The sequence below is a fragment of the Talpa europaea genome, assembly GCF_964194135.1.
Source record: "Talpa europaea genome assembly, chromosome: 4".
NCBI classification, from domain to species: domain Eukaryota; kingdom Metazoa; phylum Chordata; class Mammalia; order Eulipotyphla; family Talpidae; genus Talpa; species Talpa europaea.
Window position 1 is genome coordinate 74,237,993 of NC_140070.1, and position 27,369 is coordinate 74,265,361.

General features: G+C 35.7%; 1 protein-coding gene across 1 annotated transcript in view; it reads right to left on the minus strand.

Annotated features, from left to right (window-relative positions):
- Positions 1 to 6,889: 6,889 nt before the first annotated feature.
- ROBO1 (roundabout guidance receptor 1) overlaps positions 6,890 to 27,369 on the minus strand; it is a gene marked incomplete at both ends in the record, with an annotated part of 751,012 nt that continues 730,532 nt past the window's right edge. Inside the window, 4 exons of the mRNA XM_084232634.1 lie at positions 6,890 to 7,054; positions 16,828 to 16,938; positions 17,364 to 17,557; positions 23,269 to 23,577. Coding sequence (XP_084088760.1) covers positions 6,890 to 7,054; positions 16,828 to 16,938; positions 17,364 to 17,557; positions 23,269 to 23,577 — 779 coding nt within the window. The remainder of the gene's footprint in view (positions 7,055 to 16,827; positions 16,939 to 17,363; positions 17,558 to 23,268; positions 23,578 to 27,369) is intronic.

The window sequence follows — 27,369 nt, forward strand, 5'->3', positions numbered from 1 at the left end:
AGAAGAGGGCCTCCCTGGTGGCACAGCAGGTTGAGCACAGTGCTGTGAAGCTGGCCTAGGCTTCTGCACTGCTGGCTGATTCCCTGTGGGCCAGGGAGATTCCCACATGGCACAGCAGACCTCTTCTGCTCCCCTCAGCAGTGTACTTCGGTCCTTCTGCCTGATCCGCTCCCTTCTCTGTCTCTGGTGAATTCCCTCACCCTCCCGTGCCCCTGGCCTGTACCCCAGTGCTTATATAAATAAATAAATCTTAAAAAAGAAAAAAAGAAAAAGAAGAGCACGCAAGAAATAGAGGGGTCTTTGGAAAAAATACAGCAGGTCTCCATATTACAATGTTGAATATGAAAAAAAACATATGTAGAACCACATGCATTCATTCATTTCAAATAGTTCCTCTTTATCTGGTTTGAATGGTTTCATTCTACATATTTTGAGTGCAAAGGTAAATAAAATATTTTTCTCTTTCATTTTGGTCTCTGGAAATGAGCCTATTTGGCACTGTCTTCCATAGAATAGACAGGACTAGACAGGCTTTCTAAAAGAAAAATGGCTGATTTTGGCAGAGTACTGGGTTGGCAACAAGGATTGCTTACCAGTCTATGAGTGTAATGATTAACATTTGGTTTCTTGTTCTTTCATTTACTACTGGGATTTTTTAGCCTTTGATCACCTTCTATTTTACCTGTTGTCCTTCAGTTTCACAAATTATTCACACACATTGCATTTGGTTTTTCCTTTCATCTTTCTCTCCCATTGTTCCTTCTATGCAAGAGCTAATGTTTATTGAATTATTTAGTAATTTAGGGAGACCCCCTAAAGTGTAATGTTTTCCCAGGCTCATTTTTCTTCACTGAAGGCCACAGAGATAACACTAAAATTTGCCACAAAACACCTGGTCCTAACTATTGTTTTTAGATCTACAATGCTCCAGAGTTCATATTAAAACTGTGAGGAATCCATTATCCCTGTATGTAGCATTTTGAGGTGACAAGAAATTGACTTTTTTCTTTCCGAAGACATTAAAAGTTTTGATTAGTGACTATAAAGAACAACAGATGTAAAATTTGGTTAAATAACTTAGAATATTATTGCTGTTTGCCTCAATGGAAGTAATGCTAATTATTTGTTAGAAAAATTAATTCCAGGAAGAGGTTCTGAGAAGTTGAACCACAGACTCAACCAGACCACGAATTACTTGAAAAGTATTTCACACACATAAGCAACAAATAATATACTAAATAACTAAAATATGCTAGATATTACATTAATACTCTACAACCATATGTGGCATATTTAACATCCCATATTTTTTACAACAGAAAACTGAAAATCAGAGATGTCTACTAACTTGGTTGACACAGCTAAGGAAAAGTATCTACATTAGAACCTGACTAGATGATTCACTCAGCTAGATAGTACCTGAAGCCATTTTTTTAAATTTAAAATTATTTTGTATGGTATTGAATAATGTACCTTTAATATATTTGCAAAATAAATTTGGGATTCTTAAATTCCTCATGAAAAATTACGTGGACTTACAAATTTTCTACAATAAAACAACTAGGAATATTTGATTTCAGATAATTTTAGTTGATAAAAAGCTAGAAATTCATCTGCCTGCAAGGAGATGGGACCCTTGAGAAATTAATTGGGGAAATATTGAAATATAACCTTCCTTTAAATCAATAATTTAATATATTCAGTTGCTACACTAGAATACAATTCACCATTCCATCATTTCAAACTTCTATTTTTCATACAAAGCATTAATATAAAGACACAATATAAAGCACACAAACATGAATTATAAAAAGACAAAGTTAGAAGCTTAGTATAAAACTTACTATGGTCAACTCATGGGCAATGGACCTGTCTATGTTTGGAAACTTGCCTAGTTTCACGTCACTACCTTAGTTCAGACATAACCTCTGTAACTCTCTAATATGTTAAAAGCTATGTAGAAGGTTATTTTTATCATATACTCAAAAGCACACTATGAATATGAATTGCTAAATTCCATACAGATTTATAAAGAGACAGGGAAATAACCCGCAAGCTTTTAATTTTACAATTCCCAATTAAGCCCCTACCAATGGGAATTAAAACTTCTTGTACTTTATTTTCTTATTTATATTTTCTGCCTCGGTGAAGTTACAAATAAGAAATGAATAAAAAATATTAAAGGTAGGTAATGAAAGCAAGAACTAAAATGATTGCTATAAGTGAAAAATTTGCTGATCTTGATGATTAGCAAAAGATTTGGTACCTGAATTTTAGAATTTCCTTCTAAAACCCTATGGCTTCTCTGGCACATATCAAAAGGGAAGAAACCACATTTCTGGGTTATAAGTTAAATACTAAAACCGGGATCTCGATGTGAATTTTAAGGGCAACAGAAATTTTTAGAGCAAGACAGTATATTACTATATACTATATAGTATAATTTTATTATGCTCATGGATTCTGTGGGTCAGAAACTCAAGGCACAGCTGGGATGGTTTGTCTTATGCCGACTTCACAGGTGCTCCGTGAAATCTGGGAACCCAGATGGAAAGTGGTTAGTGGTTGGGGGTGACTCAAATGACTGAAGGTGCAATCATCTGTCTCCTATAACAGGCACTAAAGTTGGAGTCTGATGAGACTGTTAACTTCAATATGATATTTCTAGGTGACTGGGTTTTTTAACAATATAGCAGCTGGATTCGAAGAATGAGTTTCTGCAGAGAGAGCAAATGTTCCAACATCCAAGAAGCTATATAGACTTTAATGACTTAAACTCAGAAATCAATAACCCCACCTAATTGATTAAAGCAGTCCTAATCTTACCAAGATGGAATTTGCCTCCTGAAGACTGCAGGTCAAATTTGTAATTAAAAAATTATCACATAAACTATATATAAGTGCTAAAGATAGGACACAGACTAATTGTTAAGTGTATGAGTAAGAATATGTGTGTATTATTCATTTTTGAATGCTTTCTGTTATACATTCTTTTCAGCAATCATATACATTGAGAGTAACATATCAATACACTCCAATATAGTGGGCTAAGTCTAAGAGAATCCAGGTTTAGGAAAAACAGTCCATGGCATTTCTCTGGACGCAGGATTGGTCCTTGAAAGCCTATGTGTAACAATTTAGATGACTGAGATTCACTGATAGAGAGTATTAAGTTGTCCTTTTGTCTCTTGACCTCTGAATATTATCATGTGTGCCTCCAGGCTTCCTGTGTTACAGCCATCTTGATAACAGCTGGAGAAAAAAAGCAGCATGTAGAGCAAAGCAGAGAGCAAAGTGATTCAAAGCCGAATGGAATAGGAGCCGTGTTTGAACCACATATGCTCAGAAGTCCTTTGTTGCACTTTTGCAGTTTCATTACACTGTATATTTCTTTCACTGTTTAGCTACAATGAGTTGGGTTTTATGTTTTATGTGTATAAACTATGTTCAGAAGTATCATTACTGACACTGACTATACGAAAGAGAAAAATTAAATATAAAGCAAAACAATTTAATAATAAAGTCTCTTAATATTTTTATCAGTTAATCCTTTTATGTTCTATTGGTTAATTCTTTGAATTTGTGTGATCCTAAAATTACTTTAGTGAGAGAATTATGGAAAGTAGGCAAAACAAACAAATAATCCAAATCATCTTATTCAAATAATTTAGAATTGGTATGTTGGGATCATATTTATGTATTTTTTCAAATGTAGTCAATGTGCATTTTTTAAATAGAAATGAGTACAATTTTGAGAAAACCCATCTTTATGTTATAAATGAAACAATGGGACCTCTCTGTTGGTGCAAGGGGTTAAGATGCAACCTATGAAGCAATCCGCAGCCACTACAGCACGAGTTCGATCCCCGGTCAGGGAGATACCCACATGGTGCAGCAGACCTCTCCGGGCTTGCCTGCTGCTCCCCCCAGCAGTGTATTTCAGTAAACCCACCTGTTCTGCTCCCCACTCTGTCTCTGGTGAATCCTCTCATCTCCGCACCTTTGGCCTCTACCCTAGTTCTTATATACATAAATACATAAATCTTTAAAAAATAATAAATGAATCGATGACTTTTCAACCTTCATAATGCAGACAAAATATCTTTTCATTGCACTTGGCTCTTTTATCTCCATATGCTAGGGTCTGAATTTTTGTCTGCATTCAAAATTCTTATGTTGAAACATAATGTCAATTATGATGAACTTAAAAAGCAGAACCTACAGGAAGTGATCAGGTAACAAGGTTAGGCTCTCTTGAATTAAATAGTTCTCTTAGAATAAAGACCAGAGAGGAAGCCCTGAAAGATGGCCACCTGCGCACAAGGTTGTGTCATCAACATTAGAAATGCTGGCAACGTGTTTTTGCACTTCTCAGGCTTCAAAACTCCGATAAATAAATTTATGTTGTTTATAAGCCCACTAGTCTAAGGTATTTTTTTTTTTTATAGCAGCTTGAACAATCTAAGCTACCATGTAAATACCTCATTACTGTTTCAACTCGTGTGTGTGTCTGCCTCCCATTATATTAAAAGTATTTCTGGAATTGATTCGCCTTGTTCTTAGCACATAGTAGATGTTCAGTAGCTGAAACAATGAATAAATGTTTTGATTCAAATAAGAGCAGGGAGCCTGAGTAAAAGTTTTCAAGTAACAAACTCATCTGATTGCCTTGTAAAAGGTGACTAATTTTTTAAGGTAGTTAAGTACTCGTATTTGGGGCATTATATTATATAGCTAAATAAAAAATGAATTTATTCAAAATGATTGTTTAATTATGCACACTTGAAACATGTGAAGCTTAATTAACAATGGTTGATAGTAAATCATCCAGATAAAATATATTAACTTCTGAATATATGCTAATCCTATGCATAGGTGCATTATTAGTCTAAGTAATTTATTATTTTTCTTGATTTATTTTTCCCCATAGTATTCAAGTATTCAAAATGGAAAGGTATTGCTTACTATAAATGTCTTAACTCATTTTAAAAAGGCAGATAAAAAAAATGTCTGAACATCTCCAAAAGATTCCTCTTTCCCACAGAGAGGCAGAAGTAGGAGCAATGGGATTGCTAAGATAGACAAAGCAATTAAAAATTCTGACTTAAAAAGCAATGTTGTATGACCTTGAAAAGTTCTCAAGCATTTTTCTATAAAATGAAGGTGCATATATTTGGAAAATTAAGTTGCCTGTTGGTCAAACTGCTAAAGCACATTTATATTAGAAATAGTAATATGGGATTCCATATCTTATTTATGGATGAATGCATAGTTTCTATGTTTTGCAAACTGTCATTTATACTTTCCTATTTTTTAAAAATTGTCTTCAGGGGCCTCCCCTGGTGGCGCAGCGGTTGAGCGCTAGGCTGCGAGGCTGCCCGCTGCCTCTGCAGCGCCGGTTCTTTCCCCGGCCGCAGGCTAGGGTCCCACCAAAAAAAAAAAATAATAATAAATAAATAAAAAAGTTGTCTTCAGAAGTCTCTGCAATATTTTAAGATTAATATATTAAAGATAATAAAGCTTTTAAATATCTAGTGACATCAGTACATTTAGCATCCATCCACTTATCCTCCACTACCAACACAGGAAACATTTTTCTACATTTCAGTTTGTAATTAATTTAAGAAAGGAATTTGGGTATTATTTCTGAAGTTTATTAACCAGATTCTCATTCCTGAGGGGAAGTTTTGATTTCTGGAAAGAGCACTGTAGTTGAAACTGGATGCATATCCATGCCCTGGTTACATCTCCCTCAACAGATTTCTTTCTTTCTTTTTTTTTTTTTTTTTTTGTGGGACACTCGCCCGGTGGCCGGGGATGGAACCGGCGCTGCGCCACCAGGGGAGGCCCTCCTTCAACAAATTTCTTAATTGTCCAAAATCTTGGTTTCGTTTTCTGTCAAAAAGGATAAATCCTACCCATTCCCCACCAATTATGGCCAAAAGTCAATCAGATTACACATTGAAATCATGGCAGGTACACAATGTGTGGTTTATTTTTTCCTGTAATCTCCTTATTCACGTTTTACTTCCTATGGTATTCCCCACAGTAGCTATTCCAAATGCCTTTCACTCTCTAAGTTCTTACTCACATGTTGCATAATTATATCCTATAGGTTTGAAAACAGAACTATGTAAAGAACCATTAACTTAATTTACTGTATCACAATCTTCCCCCCAACATCACAGGAAAACACAGAAACACTCATTCTTACCAAATGAAGAAACATTTAGAGTTGACTTATGTGTAACCTTTATAGAAAACAAGTAGATAAGGGGCCTCCCCGGTGGTGCAGCGGTTGAGCGCTGGGTTGCGAAATCCCCTGCTGCTCCCCGGCCACCGGAGGAGGGTCCCACATGGCGCGCAGACCTCTCCTGCCGCCCGCTGCTCCCCTCAGCAGCGTACTTCGGTCCCTCTGCCTGCTCTGCTCCCCGCTCTGGCTCTGGTGAATTCTCTCGCCCTCCCAAGCTTCTGACAGTATCCAGTGCATGTATAAACAAAACAAACAAATAAATAAATAAAACATGCCTCTATTAAAAAAAAAAAAAGAAAGAAAACAAGTAGATAAGAATTTGCTTATCTAGCCTCAAAACTCACTTATTGTGAAAAGCCTCAGGCAGTCTAAATAGGCATTGCAAGTAAAAACCCTCTTTTTTTTTCCCCCAAACTGGTTAAAGATAATTTTTTTTCTGAACATTTAGGGTGTCCCTAATGTGGTGACCAAGCCAAATACTCTTCAGGATTCCTGTTTATATAAATAATTTAAGTCACTCCAAATCAAGCACATCAGCACCATTTGGGAAGCACAAACTCACTCATTCTTAGGAAAGAAACAGGTCAACCAGTGTGCGCAATCTGCTAACAAGGCTTCCATCTGGTAACAAGGGGGCTAACTACAGGGCCCCAAAAGGTCACCACAGACACTTATCTGGATTCTGGACTCCACATGCAGGGGGTCTGGGCCCACGTTGGCACTGACAGTCAGCCTAACAGCATTGTCTGCCCAGCCAATTTCAGGCATATGAAAAGAATTTTCTAAATATTCGAAGATGCACTGAAGAACAGAAGACCCATGAATTGCAGAGTGGGGACATAAGTCCTATTTATCCCAGTAACTTTTGCTACTTGTGATGCTGAGCAGATCATACAAATCAATTAATCCGGAGGCATGGAAAACTCTGCTTTACTCAAATTTGAAGAGCTCAGAGCTTTTCCCAAATGGAAGAAAATATTTCTGAAATCGCAAAACCTACCTTCAGCTTCAATATGTGGAGTTAGTGATTATGCCAAAGAACTGATGAAAAAAATTATGTCAATATTTTGAGCTCAATTTATTTAAGGCAGTGAGCTTCTATAAATGTTACAGTATTTCATCAAATCTAAGACTCCACTGGTTGTATGAGCTTTTATTTTACGTGTTACTGTGAAAATGGTACCAGTTTTAGTTATGATAAAATACCTCATTGACAGTCTCATAAGACACATAAGTAGATTATACCATCCTCAACTTTGCATGAAATTTATTTCAATTTATTCTGAGGGATATGGTAATTTCACCTGCAGTCATTGAATTTTGTGTGTGTGAGTGAGAGAGAGTGAGAGAGAGAGAGAGAGAGAGAGAGAGAGAGAGAGATAAGGCACAGCTTTAATTAATCATTGTGGTTCTATAAAGCTTATTACTTTGCTAGAAAATGCACAATTATAGTTTCTATTGATATAGTTCATGCCTCGTTTCTGGTTCCACACCCTTTGAATTTGTTTTAATAGTGATACTGCAAATTTTTCAGACTATTTTAAATGGTGGTTAAACTCAATACATATATTACCAAAAACTGATCATAGGTAAGAAAGCCGCCATTGTGAAAGTGATATGTATAACCAGAACTAATTTCACACATGCACAGTACAAAAGAGAATTTATCTTGAAATTTGCAGAAAGGTAAACTGACGATTGATTGGCTTTTAATACCATCCTGAAACATTTCTCTAATAATATACTTGTAGCATATGGCACTGAGTACTCTGTTCTGGCAAACAGTTCCATTTAAGATCAGACTCGCCACATTCTGGCTCCTTCCTTCCCAAACACTGGTTATATGCAGGCCGATTTTCTGCCTTGGCAACTTGGACTTTCTGGGAGACCAAGACTTCAACATAGTCTGCTCAATAGTGCTTGGGAGATAAGTCCCCCACCCCTTCCCTACCAGCAATCTGCATCCAATAGGGAACAGGAACAAACTGATGATGTTCTAGGCTCCCACGCTTTGCTGAAGGATTCTGGGAGGCATTTTGTGTGCCTCTCAGGGGAGCCAATTGATTCCTCCTGGAGGAAACTTTAACAATCATAGGACTTCCATTGACTTTTATTCTTTCCCTCACAATCCCACTCCCACTTTCTGAAATTATCTCCCAAATAAACTGCTTACACCCAAGTCTTTGTCTCAGGATCTGTCTCTAGGGAAACACAGCGAAGCTAAGTCACCTCATCTGCGTAAACTACTAATGCATGCTTTTCACTAATTGTAAATGGTGAAGGTACAGATGTTGAAGGCTAATGGTTATTTAACCTAAAGAAGTCGACAGGTGTGGGCCTCCCCGGTGGCGCAGCGGTTGAGCGCTGGGTTGCAAAGCTGCCCGCAGCCCCTGCAGCGCCGGTTCGATCCCCCGCCCCTGGGTGAGGGTCCCACATGGTGCGCTAGACCTCTCCTGCCGCCTGCTGCTCCTCTCAGCAGTGTGCTTCATCACTCTTTCTGTTCTACTCTCTGCTCTGGCTCTGGTGAATTCTCTCACCCTCCCATGCCTCTGACTGTACCCAGTGCTTGTATAAATAAATAAATAAATCTTTAAAAAAAAGAAGTAGACAGGTGTGACCATTCTCTGGGAGACTAGAGTAGTACTGCCAGGCTCTATTGCTCCATGGAAAGTTAACTGCCAACGATCATTTCCAAATTTCTTCCACAACTTTCTTCACATGCTCTTTATCTTCCTAAGATTCCCACATTAATGAGGTAAATAAAGATTGAGACATGCTTCTTGTCTGTATGAGACATGTTTTTTTAACATCACACAATGAAAACTACCTCATGATTTTTGTCTGGCTGACAGTGATTTTAAGACTGCCAACCATAACATTCATTCCAGTTTCAGACACATTGCAATGAAACTTAAACTTGATTTCTTAGGTAGAGTAGTATTTAATATAAACTATCTGGGATTGTCTCAAATGCAAGTTATTATGCCTCACCTCCTGGAATACTGATTAGCAGGATCAGAACAGGAATCAGAAATTTACCATGGACAAAGCCTCTGAGTGTGCTTAGTGGCTCTGGAAAATTAGTATCTTTGAAAATATTTTTAAAAATATCTATTTGTTTTATTTCCCTCCTCTAGAGTTCAAAATAGAGAAGGAAAGGGAAACAAAGACAAACATTATAATTTTCTAAAGTATTGTAATAGCTCTGAAAGTGGTAATTGATTAGTTTAATTTGCTCCTAAGAAAGACTAGAAATAAAGGATTATCTACTTTATAAATCAACATTTATTTTCTCATGCAATCTTTGTAAAGAACGTCTAAAACAGATTAAGGAATCCGTTAAAAGTTATTTGCTAACTTGGATTAGTTTTATTTTTTATTCTTAATGTGAGCAAATCTTTTACTTTAAAGCTAAGATCTAGAAACAAAACTTCCATATTTATATATTCTACCTTTTTGTTTATTGTGACTTTCCATAGCTATATATTCTAGCTTTTGGTTTACTGTGTATTAATTTCTTAGATGCACTAAATTCAGAATTTTGCAACTTAGGTACTAAGAAAACACTTCAGCTTTGGTATGTTATCTAGCTTTGTGATATATTTGGACTATTTCATGTTTTGTTTTGTGATAAAAATGAATAAATAACAAGTATGAAAATGGTAAGTTTTAGGTAGAGAGATGGCAATAATTTGATGGCATACAAAATGTAGTCTTAATGAGAGAATTCTGAACTTTTCAGGTGGAGTACGAGGGACAAAATACATGTGGGAAAAATACCTCAAGCATCAGAACTAAAATGGAAGATAAACTCAGGGGTCCAAACCAAAATGTCTTTTAGGTTTATGATTGGTAGTCATACCACAGATTCCTTTATCAAAAGGGAAAGTTGATGTTCATATTTCACTAGGGAAAATAATCTTTATTCTCTCAGGCTCACTCTTCAGTTTAATCTGTTGTCAAATCCCCAAAGATTTCCATGCTAAATTCTCTTGAAATAAGAAAACTAGAATTTGAGAGATATTTCTATTTTAAAAGGGTAAGCTCTGATTTTAATGTTTCCTTTAATCATATTCTTTTGTAGCAAGAGCATTTTAAAAAAACATTACCAGACATTGCACCTGTTAAAGGCTATTTCCTGCCATCCCAATCCCCTTCAGGCAGCTAAGGGGGGTTTTCAATATACACTGCCCTCAGTAGGTTACCAGAGAAAGGCAAAATTATAGTTACCACAGAAAAGCAATTCCATACTCCCTTTGGGGTTTCAAATTAAATGTTTGAAATCTGAAGCAGAATGAACACTGAGTTGCAAGAGTTAAGGTCTAACAAACCAAAAACCTGGCAAGTAAGCAATTTATGGGAAAGTTTTCCTATTGCCCTCCTTTTACTATTTCCCCTTCCCCTCCCACCTTTTCTCTCTCACATCTCTTTCTTTCTCCTCTTCTCCAGGTTGTGGGCTGCTCAAACCAATTAAAACTGGGTCTAGCCATTTCTGACTACTTCAAACTGGTTCTGATCAGATAAAATCATGTTAAACCATCTCTGGATTTTTCTGATTAGATAAAATTGGTTTAAAAAGTTCTGGCCAGTGGGCCTCCCCGGTGGCGCAGCGGTTGAGCGCTGGGTTGTGAAGCTGCCCGCAGCCTCTGCAGCGCCGGTTCGATACCTGGCTGCTCCCCGGCCACCGGAGGAGGGTCCCACATGGCGCGCAGACCTCTCCTGCCGCCCGCTGCTCCCCTCAGCAGTGTACTTCGGTCCTTCTGCCTGCTCTGCTCCCCGCTCTGGCTCTGGTGAATTCTCTCACCCTCCCGCGCTTCTGACTGTACCCGTGCATGTATAAACAAAACAAACAAATAAATAAAAACATGCCTCTATAAAAAAAAAAAATTTAAAAAAGTTCTGGCCAGTATTGACTGATTCAAACCAGTTGTGCCTTGTTCAAATAGGTTCTGTATTGTTGTGACCAGTTCAAACTGGATCTTGCTTTTTCTAATCAGATGAAACTGGTTGGAACTGGCTTTAACTGGATAAAACCTCTTCAAACCAGTTTTGACCAATTCCAACTAGTTCAAACTGATTCAAACTGGATAAAAAGAATCAAAACTGGTTCTGGTTGGTACAGACCAATTCTGACCAGTTCAAACTGTTTCTGACCAGAAAAAACTTGTTCAAGTCAGTTTTGCCCTTTACTGGCTGGTTTATACTGTTTCTGGCCAAATAAAACTGGTTCAAGCCATTTCTGACTGGTTCTGACCTGATAAGAGAGGTTAAAGCCATTTCTGATGAGATAAAACAAGTGCAAACTGTTTCAGGCAGGTTGTGACTAGTTTAAACCACTTCTGCCCAGATATATGTTCAAACCAGTTTTGACCAGATAAAACTGGTTCAAACTGGTTCTGATTGATTCAAACCATTTATGGCTGGTTCTGACCAGAAAAGAGAGTTTCAAACCAATTGTAACCAGATAAAACAAGCTCAAACCATTTTGCCTTGTTGTGGGACATGTTCAAACCAGTCCTGTCTAATCCTGTTCTGACCAGATAAAACTGGTAGAAACTGGTTCAGGCTGGTCGTGACCAGGTTAGACTGGTTCTGGCCAGTTATGACCAGATACAACTGCTTGAAACTGGTTCTGACTGTACAAAATTGGTTCAAACTGGTTCAAACTGGTTCTTGTTTGTTCTGACCAGATAAGACTTGGTACAATCTGGTTCAAACCAGGTAAAACTGGCTCTGAACAGATAAGACTGGTTCAAATTGTTCTGGCCAGTTCTGATTAGCTCAAACCAGTTTTGGCTACTTCTGACTGGATAGAACTGTTCATAACAATTTCAAAAAGTTCAAAATTTTTCTGACTGCATCAAACCAGTTTAAACCAGTTCTGGCTGGTTCAAAATGGTGATAGCTCGTTAAGATAGATTAAAAACATTTGTGACAAGATAAAAATAGTTCAAAACTATTCTGACTGGATAATACAGGGTCAAACCAGTTCTGACTGGTTCAAAGTAGTACAAACTGGTTATGGCTAGACAAACTGGTCCTTCTTGTTTCTAACATTTCAAAACCGGTTCTGGTGTTTTCTGACTGGTCCAAACCAGTTCTTGCCAGTTTTGACTGGATAAAACTTCTTCAAAATGGTTCTGAATGGATGAAACCAGTTGTGATGTGTTCAAACCAGCGCTGACTGATTCTGACTGCTTTATAACCATTCCAAGATTAAAGTACAGACTTAATAACTAAATCTCCCACTTTTACAAAGATAATAAATGAGGAGCCAGGATTCAAGCACAGGTATCCTGGATTTGGAACCAAGGTTTGCTTAATAAACAGCACAAATAGCCATCAACCCCACCCCCTATCCACATATCCACATACAGCCAAATGTACATGGAGCTTAGAAGCATGGTGGTATCTTGTAAGTCTCTGAGGAAGGGTCCCCCAACACAAATCTCCAGAGTACCAGCAGGGCATGGAAGAAAATACAAACTCCTATTCCCTGTTATTCAATCTACCTCAATGGGCTTAGAAAAATCAAGAGAGGGTAAATAGATATGAGGGTCATTGAGGTAATTAGTATAGGGAAGAGGAAGATACAGTGTAAAGGTTCTAACAAGGGAAGATCATTGGAAATGTCACCACCAGTAGTAACACCAAGAGCCCCTACTACCCTATTCTCCTGCCGATGCCCCCATCCCTTGCTATACTGGAGTGGGAATGAAGGGAAAAATCCAGACTCTATCTGAAATGACCAAGAACGTCAGATAAGATTGATTTCACTTGGAACTATGATCATATTTTCTGCAACTATGGCAGAACAGCAATCCAAAATAGAAATGGAGTCCAATTATTGAGACCGCAAGTGACATGCTTGCATGCACACCTGAATTGTGAAATATGTGCTGAAAGCGTCGAATCACCACCCACTGTATGACCCTCAGGAATTCAAAAGCAAGGAAACAAACGAAAACACCAAGAATTTATTCCATGTTTAGGTATTTCACAGTGAATTTTACTCACCGGAAATGGAACCACCCCCATTTTGTACCACACTTTTTGACTTTTTTAAAACTCTTTGCAAGTATAAGGAACAAACTATGTGTGAAAAGTGGAAATAGCATGTGTGCAATGAATTTCAGTCCATAAATACAACAGTATCTTGTATACGGGGTTTACAAAGTCCATGTCATATACATTAACTCACTAAATCATGACAGTAGCTCCATGAGGTAGGTATTATTGAATATACAGGTAAAGTACCTGAGACTTAGAGGTTAAGTAACATGTCCAAGGAAATATAGCCCATGACAAAACTGGCACTCAAGCCCAGGTCTCTGATTACAAATAATTTGTATGTATATTCCATACTACAAACAAAGAGAGACGTTAACTTACTTATAGTGAATTCATCACAGGAAAGAAAAATTTCACCATTAAACATGGCTCTCCAATTTTTTTCTTGAAATGACTTGGAAACTGACTTCTTGATCTATGGACTTGTTCATCTCTCAGTAGATGCTGGTGATTACTTCATTTTTGTAAAATTAAATTTAAATTACATTTCCTTTATTTTTTTCAAAATTTTCCAAGATTTTCAAAATGTGATCCATATATTTTTAATATCTATGTCATAGCAAAAAAGCCCTCACTAGATTCTATTGCTCTTGTCATTTCCTAGACATGATGCCCATTTGTCCATCCAAACTTGAATACTTGAATATGCTGACTTTAATAAACAATAATATGCAACCTGGTATATGGTACATATTGCAATTTTAAAATTTTACATGAATCTGTAACAAGAAAACAATTATTAATAAATATTTTAGATTTGTATAATTTTCTTGTTGACAAAACAAGCAAACTTTACATCAGATTTATCACAGTTGAATTCCAATTATTTCAGAAATTGATTGACTGAGTTTCAGATATATAACAAAAACATTCTAGTACATCTTTAATATTAAAAAGTTACTCTGATGAAATGACTTTTAGTTTGTGATTCACCTTACATCTTTAATTTCAGTGAAGTGAGAATTTTTCCTTATAAGTAAAACCTGATTGTTCAAAAAAACAGATTTTTTACTCGTCTGACAATAAAGTGGTGAAATGTTAACACAGCACTACTTTGTGATTAAATGGAATAAATTTGGTCACACAATGAAAAAAAAAGAAATCAACACAAGAAAGAATGATGTATTTGAGAACATTTTTAATAAATAATGTGACAAAATTACTTTTCTGATTATTGGATTTTCAGTATGCAAAATTATGGCTAAAAATAAGAGGCTTCTTACATGAACATAATGAAAACATTAATCACATGGATTGTTCCCTTAGTACTGCACACCCTTTCTATGTAACTTTCAAATTATCTAAGTGAACACATTTAGTTTTTGGTGAACACCAGCTTTTTTTTTTTTTTTTTTTTGTGGTTCAGTTTTGTTTGGCTTTGTTTTCCAGTGGGGTCAGGCCTAATACCTATGTATGAATAAATGTACATTTTTTTTTTCAAATAGCACCAATTATAAGTCAATGAAATTGCTATAATAACAAAAATGATCATAAAAATCTACAGTCAGAGGGCATCATTTGGCAATTCAAAGCAAGTAATGCCTCTATTTGAGTTTATAAGGGAATCTTGCAAGTTTCAATATTGGCCACAACAAACTTAAACCTTTTTTCTTTGAGTTTAGGAAAAGTAAGAGCCATCGGGATCATGGCCCACAATAAAGTATGCACGTTACTTCACCATCTGTCATCATTCAAATATTCCAAATACAAACATAGAGCATTAACAAAAACAGGTTAAAAACGCTTCTCAACATTTTTTCAATAAGACAAAAAGGTTAATAGTTACAATGGTTTACAAATAAAGTTTAGTGATTGTGCTTTTAAAACCAAAAAAAAAAAAAAAAGATTAAAAACAGTGCATTACAAAAACAAAAATCAAACTTCCTTAAGTGGCACTTCTGAAAGTTGAACTGACACTACCAGAAGGAATTTAGGCCAGTTTAGATAAACCAATGTCCTTATTCAATTGGTCATTAAAAACATCCATCTGCTTGTAATAGGCATTGATAATTGCTTTTTTGATTGAAAAATAGAACAAGGTTTTTGCTAGGCTTACTTATGACAATGACTAGACAACCAGAGATCCAACTGGCTTACCCCCATTTATCCAAAAGTACATTTCCAATAAGAATATACTTCCGAAATTGAAATGAAGACAAAATAAAGTACCACCAGGGGTTGCAAAGAGTATATATTTACAATGTTTCTACCCCATTCAAATTGATTATGGTTGTTCTGCATTTGCTATGTTTTTCTTTTCTCCCAGCAGAGGGTGGTATGAAAGACTGATTTTAAAATCATGTTAAAATGAGTATGTTTTAATTTGCTTTAGCAGTTGGTTATAGAAAGATTATATCTTGAGAGCCCTTGGCATGAGGTTGATTATCAACTTTGTATCTTTAATCAATACTTTGCTGAAAACTGGCTTGGTATATAAGCGGTGCAATGCCATATCACAGGGGCAAAATGCAAAAGAACTGTTTCGTTCTCTCCTGCTGGCAGATGACTGAAGCAAGAAGTCAAATACTTCCCTTGCTGGAAGTAAGGTGTAATGGTTTGTTCCAACATCAAGGGGAATTGGGAGGTTCTTCATAGGGAGAGGGATCAAACAACAACAATAAAACCCCAATAAAATTTAAAAAATGGTATTCCAATAAGAGGAACAAAAACGACAATTTGTACACTCTGATTGCACTGAACATTTTATCTGGCGTCACGTGTCATCAGATATGAGGCATCTTGAGTGATATTTTCACATTAGATCTCACAAGCCTCTCTGGTTGTTTTCAGCTTTCGGTTTCCTGTAAGAGATACACCATTGTTAAGTTTGAAAAAATATTTTAGATGATAGCCTTACATTTATATACATATATGTTTTTATTCTTATGTGTTTCTTTATGCATTCACTGGGATATATAGGAAAGTTCACTTGGCAAGTGATTAATTCATTTGTCAGCTGTAGTTGGTTTGACAGAACTCTAACAAGTATCAAATTGTGTTCTGCCCAGCAATTCACTACTGGGAGGGGGTTGTCCCAGAGGGGAGAAGCTAGAGCAGGCTGAGTTTCTACTCCTCAGTCCCAACACAATATGACAGCTGAACTTCTAGTGGTTTTAAGTATTAGGGCTATCTGTAATGACTTTTCATTCATACCCGCACCAAGTTTCTTGTTCTTAAAAACAAAACAAAACACAAAAAAACACAACAATGTGAAAAACAGCTTCTTTGACAGCATTTGCAGAGAAAATTGTTTTACCCTAACTTCAAGATCAAAACACATTAAGCTTTATAAAAATTTAATTAGATAAATTACTTAGAATTTTCATTTTCTATTCTAAAAAAGTTATAGTTTAACATTTACTTTATAATCAACTTGATATTCAACAATTCATAGGGAGAGGAATTTGTCCTCAATTTGTTTTTAATTAAATGGAGGAAACACAATCTTCAAAAACAGGAGGTGATTTCTATAATGTTATGATTTACTGCCAACTTTATCTTACATCACTATAGACTCCAATTAAGGCAGTAAATCTCTGATTCAAGAAGTATTCTCCTCCATCTGGGAGGAACAGGTTTCCATTTTCAAGGATCGCGTTCCCATTTTCTGGAGACTGAAGGTAGAAAATAGTTGGCAAATCAGTCAGATTAACCCCAGTTATTACTAGGCAATAGATAACACAGGCAGAACACTTTATTCACATCATTTAGGGTTTCTACCACCTATTATAATACTACAAATTACACAGACCAATAGTTTGTTTCCTAACAATATGTTTGCCATGTAAGATTTTTATCTGAATATTTGCAGGTGAATATGAACCCTACAACAAAAAAGTAACTTACTATCATTCAATATTTTGGAACACATGTCAAGAAAACCATTAAATTCTCAGATCAAATATTTCTGATATTACAGTAGTAAAAAGATTGTGAAAAAATACTAACACTACTATAGACTGATGGATGCTCCTAACTCAGGGGGTAATATATTATAATCAGTCTCATGCTGAGAAATTTGGGACTAGATCAGCCATACCTCTAATTCTTCATTATCTTCTGCTCTTTCATATCCTCCAAGAACTTGCATTTCTGCAATATTTCTTCGACCTACATTTGCTTGCTCTCTTTGTCTGCTTCCTGATCCTCTCGATGACATTGAACTTGAAGAACTAGGATCTCTGGGATTATTTGATGTTGGAAAAGTAGGTCTACAGTAAGGTAGAATATCCTCTGTGTAATGAAAGATGATAAGTGCATATGAGCTCTATTGTACACTTTCATTATAACACATTGCTCATGTCTATAATTCTGAATGGGGAAGCATTAATATAAGGAATAAATGAAAACATTTTACAGCAATAATAAATAATGCAGTGTTGTCTTTTGAAAATGAAAATAACAAGCCTTGTTTTCCAAGTCCTAAAGGAGATAAATGAAACCTGGAGTTAGACTTGGCTTTCTGTGCTATCATTTACTCTGTGACCTCTGAATAATTTAGGCTTGAGCTTCCATATATCTATAAAATGATTATACTGTTTACATGAAACATTTCAGATAAGATAGGGAAATATCTGTGTAAACTATGAAGGATTTTTTTTTTTAAATCGGGAAATTTTTTTTTTAAAGATTTATTTATTTATTTATACAAGCACTGGGTACAGTCAGAAGCGTGGGAGGGTAAGATAATTCACCAGAGCCAGAGCAGGAAGCAGAACAGGCAGAGGGACCAAAGTACACTGCTGGGGGGAGCAGCGGACAGCAGGAGAGGTCTGCGCGCCATGTGGGACCCTTACCCGGGGGCCGGGGATCAAACCAGTGCTGCAGAGGCTCCAGGCAGCTTTGCAACCCAGCACTCAATCGCTGTGCCACTCGGGAGGCCCAACTATGAAGGATTTTTAAGACACTAATAGAAAGAAAGCCCAGTTTCCTTGAACTTTCATAACAAAACCAAGCCCAGGTTCATTTCCTAGACACCAAGATATTAAGCTCTGTTCAAAATCAAATTTACATTGTGGAGCCCTGATTTCAGAAGCTGCCACTGATGACATCCAAAAAAACAAACCAAGTCTTCTGGAAGCCTATCATCATATGGCTTTAAATTTATTGCTGTTTCAAAGGATGCATCCCCAAACTGCTCAATTCTTTCCACAAACTGTCCACTTTACCCTTTAAACACTCTTACACATACAAAGTTAATTCCTCTATATGCTTCTTCACTATGCACATTACCTGAATGAAACCAGATTTTCCCTTATGTGTCCACTGAAATTCTCTCTAGTGGACAGGAAAGAAAGAAGGTTTGCCTCTAGTTCACTGACATTAATTCTACCTCTTTGCTGATCTATCCTTTCACAAAAACATTCTCCATTTGTGAAGCCAAGACATCTACTTATGGAACCCATATAGTTCTCCGAGATGGTACCTTTCTCCTTCCACTCTACTGATTAAATTTTGCCCCATGATCCAGACTTCTGACTCGCTTGGATTTCACAGTTCACGTAGACCACTACTCCTCTGTGACCTTCACTTTTTGTCCCTGTTTCATCAGCCTTTCTCTACTGACCTTAGTTTTTATCACACTATATTATGATGAAATCTCTCTCTCTTGTGCTAAAAACTTTCCTTTTGAAAGCCTGTGTTCTACATGAATCAATACTTTCTTTCTCTCCTCACTGCTCAGTCAAGTTTCTTGAAAAGCGATTTAGACTGAGTATTGCTAATGGCAACTCTCACTCATGATTTACTCCACTGAAATATACTTATACTCTTAAACAGAAGAGCCCGTGCGAAGAATTTAAGATATACCAAACAGTTCTGATACATGTATCAGAGTCAAAACTCTAGTATAAATTTTTCAGACTCCAAATAAGTGTTGTTAATGAAGGCACACCAACACAGGAGCCATACATTCAAAAATAAGACAAAATTTTAAACTTTCCTATGGCAACATTTTACAATTCCTTCTCCCACTCCTCCTCCTACAACTAAAACCAGAAATAATCATACAAAGTGAACTTAATGCATACTGGAATAAATCTAAATTTGACAACTTGAAATTATATATATATATATGTATATAAAATTACTAACTGAAATTGAAAATTCAATGTTGACTTTGATGATGTTAATCATGTTTCAATCCTATGTCTCTGGAATTCTAAACATAAATCTGGAAACACAATCAATTTAAACATTACTATTTTCTTAGCTTCTGTTTTTCCTTCCTTCCCAGCCAGTCTTCTGTTGACTCCTTTTACGCAATACCTCTTACTCATTGATGCCCTGCAGATTTTTGCTTCTTGTCGTGTGTGTGTGTGTGTGTGTGTGTGTATAAGGCAGGTGTTTTTCTCTGGTTTGTGTGCTTACATAATCCCAGTTTGACATACATAATATTATCAATAAATAGTTTCGATTAAATGGATGAGGAGCTTTAATTATTCTTTTCATAATGATAACTCATTAGTTTTTGTTCCTAACTCCTTAAAAATATCCTGAATTTTAGCACAGCCAGTTCAGTTGAACACTTTTACTTGAGTGTCCCTCAAAGCCAATATGTCAAACACTGACTTCATCATACCCACTCCCCTGAGATTTCTTCTCTTTTGTATTCCCTAATATAGCTAATGATATCACTAATCATTATATAGCCAAGTTAGAAAACTGGATTTATTTTAAGATTCTTCCCACTTTCCAACAACTTTTCCATACACCTTTCCACACATTCAAATATACAACAGGTAAGATGGATTTTAAATCTTAAAAATACTCACTCCTTTATCCCTGCTCCATAGTCTGCTATATATTCTCTACATCTCTTATCTGGGGTTGTAAATAACTTCTAAGAGATCTCTGCCCCTTAGCTATTTTCCTTCAAACCATCTTCAACTTTTGTCTTATAGGAACTACAATTTCTCTGTGGTTCAATTCTATATTTAACTCGAAAGGTTAAAGTTTGACCACCTTTATTATCCAGTAATATGAAGTTTCTTATAGTCTTATCAATGTACTTAAAGTTTAAAATGTTTCAGGCTGACTTTCTCTGCCAGAACAAATAATCCACTTTTCTTACCCAAGCCAAATTCTACCCATTCCTGAACACTCAGTTTATGTGTCCTTTCCACTTTTGTAACATTAAATTTCTCATGAAACTTGTCTAATTGTTCCTTCTCTGAATTCTTAGGTTTCATGGCACCCTGAGTGTTATACCAAATATGAATATATTTAACAAATCTATAGATTATCCATCTCCTAATCTTACAATGAACTCCCCGAAGTCAAGGTTCATACTTACATATAAATCTCAGTTCTAGCACATAGCTTAATAACATAGTAGATATTTGATATATGGAAATAAATTGAACTAACTGAGGTAAATGTCAGTAAAAAGATCAGACATTCAAGTCTAGAAGACCACTTTCTTTAATTAAAAATAACCATTCATTACATATGTAAATCAGGTTGTCTCCTTCACTATAAATGATGTTAAATGAATTATGAAGTAAAAGTTACAGTAACACATAGAAACTATCGTTTAGTGATATATACACACGAGGTTGTAGTTTAAAGAAGAATTTGGGGCAAGAAAACAGATAATAGAATAACTGCTCAGTGTACTCAGACTTTTCATTGAACAGGGTTCCTTGTTTTCAGATTAATGGTTCCAGTCTTAGTTTTTAGTTAGAAATATTTAATAACAAACAGGAATTTATTAAATTTCTGAAGTGTGCTAGCAATGACTTCACTTCTTTATTCTAATTCTGCCTACATTAAGATCTTTTCTGGGTTTTCTAAAATTTTCTCCTGAAGAATTCCACCTTCTTTGGAGGAATCCTACTTCTGAGCAAGATTAGAGATTATCATCTGTATAAACCTCTTACATTATATCATGATAGTCTACTTACGAATTAGTATTTGGACTATAATCACTGGGAGGCAAAAGTTTAGTCAGGTTACCTTTGGCTTAACTGAAAAAGATAAGCTAACTTTTTCAAATTTTGAATTGTGATGATGGCACCAAGTATTTTGTAGTCACACTGCGGAGGCATCTCTCTGAAATGCACACACTGGCTCAGCACATCGTTACCATGTCTGTTCCTGAATTACGAGTTCAGAATTCCAAGCAGAACAAAGTAACACTGTCCTCTATATTAGATGACGTTGCTAATGACCAGGTGCTCATAATAAACATTACAACAGATTAATGTTTAATCACAGGAAAATATAGTTACTGAAATACGGCAGTGCCATGCTCCCACAGCCTTTCCTATTACGTCATCATTCTTCCTTTTATTTTTCTATTTCTTCCTCCTAAAATGTTTTTTTCTCCTTAGTCTATAATAATTTTCAAATCTCCTGTTCTAAAATATTTCCACAGATTCTGCTTTCCTGTCAAGTTCTCCTACAACTATTTCTCCTCATCCTAACCTTCTTCAAAGACTCTATGCTCATTATCTCCCTTCTAAGATTTCCATTCACTTTCCACCCCCATTCTACCTGGCTTGTATTCTCACTAATGCACTAAAGATAGTCTTTGGAGTACCACCTCCTTGCTCCAGCCTTTTCACATTCAACGTTCAAGTCTATGGGCATTTTACATTTCTTCCTATCTGAACATTTTCTCCTCCATTATTTCTGGGATGCTATTCTTGCTAGCTTTAATATTGAGATTATTTTAAAAATCTGGATGAACACATGATGGGTGCATAATGAAAATAACAAGTTTTCACTGCAGAATGTTGTTCCTGTGCACAACCTTTAGATATAACCATCCCTCACTATTGGTGAACTGAATTTGGCTTACATGTTCTCACAAGAGCCTATTGTACACAGTTCTTCCTAAATCAGCATACACTTCATGCGAGTAGCCAGAAACGGGTCATGTTGGAAGTAATTACACACCAGAAGGAAGCAAATGGCTACAAATTCAGGTGTTGCTTTGTCTGTCTCCCAGAGAATAGATTGCTAAACATTAATCAGTCTATCACTGTTGCTAATTTTGACTTTGTAATTTATACAATTTTCACCTCTGTATTGTGGTTCTAAAATTCACTCTCTACTCATAACCTTTCTCTTGATCTTTTAACTTAGTTCTTTAAATTCTTATTTTCTTCATATCTGTGTTCTTCCCCCTGCCTTAATCCCTTCAAAACTGAAATTTCCCCCAAGACATCCGTCCTCCCTTTTATTTCTACATTGGTTCATACAATTATGTTCCACTGCTCATACAGGGCCATTCAATTAACATTTGAATAATTTTTTTTAATCCCTTATTTCATTTGATTTTTCTATATTCAATTACTCACGAAGTCCTATTGGGTCTATCTCTGAAATGCCCACGTAGGCTTTTCTCTCCTTTTCATTTGGTCCACTATATTAACTCAATGCTTTCATTTTTTATCCAGAGATTATTCTGCAATGTTCTGATGCCTCATCTACCCAGTTGCACGCTCTTCCTTCACTCTAAAGTGTTGCCAGTTGTTTCTCTAAAATACATATTTAATTATGTCATTTCAGCTCAAAATACTTTCCTGGTTCAGCATTACCTATATCACAAATCCCAAACTCTGTAGAATAGTATTCCTTACCTTCCCTATCTGGCACAGTCACCTTTCTAGTCTTAACTTTTACCATTGGTTCCTGCTCTCAGTTTCTTATTGTTCACCCAAATGAGAAATCAGTGCTTCCCAAAACATCATTTACATCCTTTTATTTTTTCTCTTTTCTCTACCTGATATGTCCTTTTTCTCATTTTATCTATTGAAATAACGCTTTCCTTTAAAATATAACTTAGTCAGCACCTCTCCAAGGAAACCTTGTACAATGTCATGTATTGGATGGATTGTATTAAAATGATCAGGGTACATGACTATCTTCTCCATTAGTAAGCAAATATAATGGGAACAGATATTTAATCTACATTTACTGCTTGAATAAATCAGTACCTTGGATGAGATGAGTCTTTGCTGGTGGAAGATCTCGTTTTGCTGCCTTATTGCCTCGTCCTTTCCCATCATTTTGCTGTTCCTGTGCTTCTCTGGGATCACCTGGATTGCTTCGCATATCAGCAAGTTGTCTTCCATCCAATACTTCTCGCCCCTTGTAACTGCCTCCTTTTCTATCTGATGATCTGTCTGTTCGTGCTTCTATAGAAGGAAGTTTTGGCACCATTATAGGTCGTACCTCCAGCTGTGCCTTGGATTGGACAGTGGGAGACTTTATAGCAGGTGGTGGCACTGGAGGAGGCGGAAGATCTAAAAGGAAATATTAAAGATATTATAAAAGTCTGCCATTTTATAAAATCATAAAATATGAAGATTAACATTAAAGTCACATATCTTACATACTTATATACTATGTCCTAGATGAACAAAAATAATCGAAGGCAACCAAAGAATAAGAAGACCAGCAATTTTAATGTACTAAGAGAGATTAACTAATTTGGGGATAGCTGTGATAGCATGGACACATGTGCTGTAACTTACTCTCCCAACAATGGTAAATCTTCTTAATTGATTGTAGCAAAGTATTTCTGGTTCCAAACACTTATCTTTACCACTTCGGGCAATCACTTCAGACTGATAGAGTTGGCACTTGAGTTGAGACCTATTTGCGATCTCAAATCTAGCTTAAATCCCATCTCATTTTGTAGACAGAGAAACTCAAACACATAGATTCAAAGCTATCTTCCAACTTCAAAGCTAGACACAATCAGGACCAGCCTTAGAGTCTTAACTTCTAATTTAGTGTTGTTTCTACTATTTCATTCTATCACAAGCTTAAAATGTGCCATTCATTGGTGGGGTCTCTCCAATTTGCATAGGTACCCAGAGAGTTAAAATCAGATAATCACTGCTATAATTATAGGTTAAATTTTATGTATCTATATGTTTGAAGGATATAGCAATACAGTTTTAATGACATAATCAATTAGTATATATTAAAGGATATTACATATAGTATATATAATAGGATGTATATAATTATATACAGTTTATAAATTATATATATAATTATAATGTCTTATATGTACACTCAAGGATACTTAGATATGAAAGAAGGCATAAAATCTGATATCTGGAAAATTTAGATGGGTTGTCTTTAAAAACTCATACCTACACTTTGGAGGAGAAACCTGCATTCTAATAATAGGTGGGAAGTTAGTAGAAGAATATTAATAGATTGTTGTTTTAAGTTGCTCTAGTTTTAGTACATATTATAAAGAAAGCCTTGAATTAAAGTGAGTGTTGTGCTAGCTCAGATAAGCAATGGTAGGAGATAAAGCTGTATTAGTGGCTATTTAAATGGAGAGTAAATATCTTGAGAAATTAAGGAAGAAAAAAGGTAATATAATAATTAGCAAAATATAGTAGGTAAGGGAAAAGAAAAAAAAAATCTACAAATGACTTTCAGGATTTTCTACCATAATTGTCTAGGTGGATGATAGAAACAGAATTGCAAACAAATAATTTAGGGACAAGGAAGATTATTTGCAAACTGTTTCAGTTCAGTTTTAGAAAAGTGAATAAGATCCTTTGAAGTATCTGGGTAGAGATGTCCAGCAGGCTGCTATACATAAAACCTGAATTTTAAGAGAGGTCAAAACCAGAACTACAAAGACGCGGGGATTGTCAGTACAAATACATTTTTTTAGTCATGATTTCAGAAATAGTAATATTTTCACATTTGGAAAAAAATGTCCATGTGATAGACTAAATCAATGAAAAAGCACTTATAACACATCTGTTAAATGTTTACTATTATAACATTAAACCGAAGATTTTAAATTACACATTTACATGGTAAAAAATGTTCAAGTATATAAGAACTTGAAAGTATGACCCCTCATACCTCCCTCCTCCATTTCAAATCCTCAGAATTGACTATGCAGAGGTAATAAGTTTGAATAATAGCCTATAGATCATTCCAGAAATTATTAATGCTCATAGAATGAGGTTGCCAAGTTGCCCAGCTCCATGGAGCACAATTTACCTCCGGAACCAAGCAAAGCAACCACAATTGTACAGTAACCTGCCTGCTCTTCTATATGAGGTGGTCTCATAAAAAGTATCAGACACAAATATATGACCTTCACTTCTTATACAGAGAAATGGGATTGCCTTTCTTCACCTAACTGTGTAGTTGTATACATTTTCCTCTCTGTACTGTACTCTTGGTACAGCTCTACTGTACTCTTGGGGAAAAAATATACAATATTCTGTTTAATAAACATATCATTATTTATGGTGCCAATCCCTATGGAGGAATATTTAGGATATTTGCAGATATTTTACTATGATTGGCAATGATCCACAATCATTAATATATACTAGTGTGAGAAACTCTTGAATATTGTAATTGTGTCTTAAAAATTCTTATCATAATAGCAAATTAAATATCCCAGGGAGCACCAGTTTTAACCAAGTGTTTCTCATTCTTACATGTTTAAAGAAAGAATATTTGTCACATTGGTGCTGTAAATATTTCGGTATAATTTTTTTAAAGTTTCCTTTAGCATTATGTTAAATCTAAGGTAGTAGATTATATCATGTTATTTGCATCTGAAAACAATCTGCTTGATGCTTGAGATACCATGTTACTACCTGCAGTTTTACATAGGAATCCATGTTAAAAGAGAGCAAATTTCACTTGCATATTTTTGTGCTTAGTTCTCATGCCTCACCATAGTCTAGCTTCATATAAATAGTGCTAACACATTATTTTTAAAATTGTGACCAGTATACAGTCAACAGTTCTCATCTTGTCAATCAATGTAGATCATCGTAGATCATCATGATCCACCATGCATTATTTTTCTCCTTGAAAGAATTGTTCAAAAACATTACACAAAACAAAGTGTTATCATGACAGTACCCTTTCCACTGCTCCTTGTTTATTAAAAATAACCAGAGAGGTGGGGAGGGAAAGAAGGAAGGAGGGACAGGCCATTCTGAGTGCCTTAAAATCAAATGTGCCAAGGCAGAGTGGTTCCAAGTTCACACTGAGCCTGGGAATGGCAATGAAAGTAGAAGTTATAGATGCCGATTCTCAATGAAGCACACCTGCAACTTATATAGTAGAATAATGTAGTGTTACCTCAATAAAAAATAAAATTGAAAAATGTAAATTTTTATTGGGTGATAGTTCCATGAATCTGAGTATACTAAAAACCACTGAATTGTACACTTCCCAAGGGTGAATGTATGGTATATGATGTATCTCTCAAAGATACTATATTTTAAAATATAGAGAGAAAAAAAGGAGGAGAGAAGTCTAATTCAAAGTGTACTTGGAAACAAAGAGAGGGAGGGAATGCCGTCCACTTTCTGTATTATCCATTTACTATCAAGTTAAACTGGACTGCAGACATAGATTATCAGGAAACTGATGACTGCCACTACCATGGAATCATACATTGTCTGTGCTTATCACACATTGATGCTGATGATTACCACTGCGATAACATCTTACAAAGTCTTCAGAACAGATGACTCTAGAGACAGAATCTATAATCAGATGCTCTATATAGGTGCAATCTGTACCACAGGTAAAAATGAGAAAGCCCAAAGGTAATTTTAAGAGTGCTAACTTCCTTTATATAATTGCCACTTTAATTGATCAAGGGCAATACTGGTAGGTTTGATTTCTTTTATAAACAAAATATTGAAAAAAATTAGGTATTATAAATAACTGCCAAGTCAAAATAGTGATTGTGATATTATATCAAGTCTATATTTCACATAGTGCTAAACAGCACTTTCAACTTATTCAAACCACTGACAGCTCAAACTGGATTTAACAAATGGAACTGTGGACCTGTTATACATATACAGAGGCTCTTTTATATATGTAAGCAGATAAACATTAGTCTTTTCACAAGACTTTCCAAATACCAGTATAATGCATATAAAATAACACATAAGAGAATGAGCATGTAGATAATTAAGCTGGCATTAACCCAGTGTACTATTTACTTAACTACTTCTAGTCCCAAGACCTTGTAATCAATGACAAATCAAAACAACATTCTACAGAAGGAGGTGAAT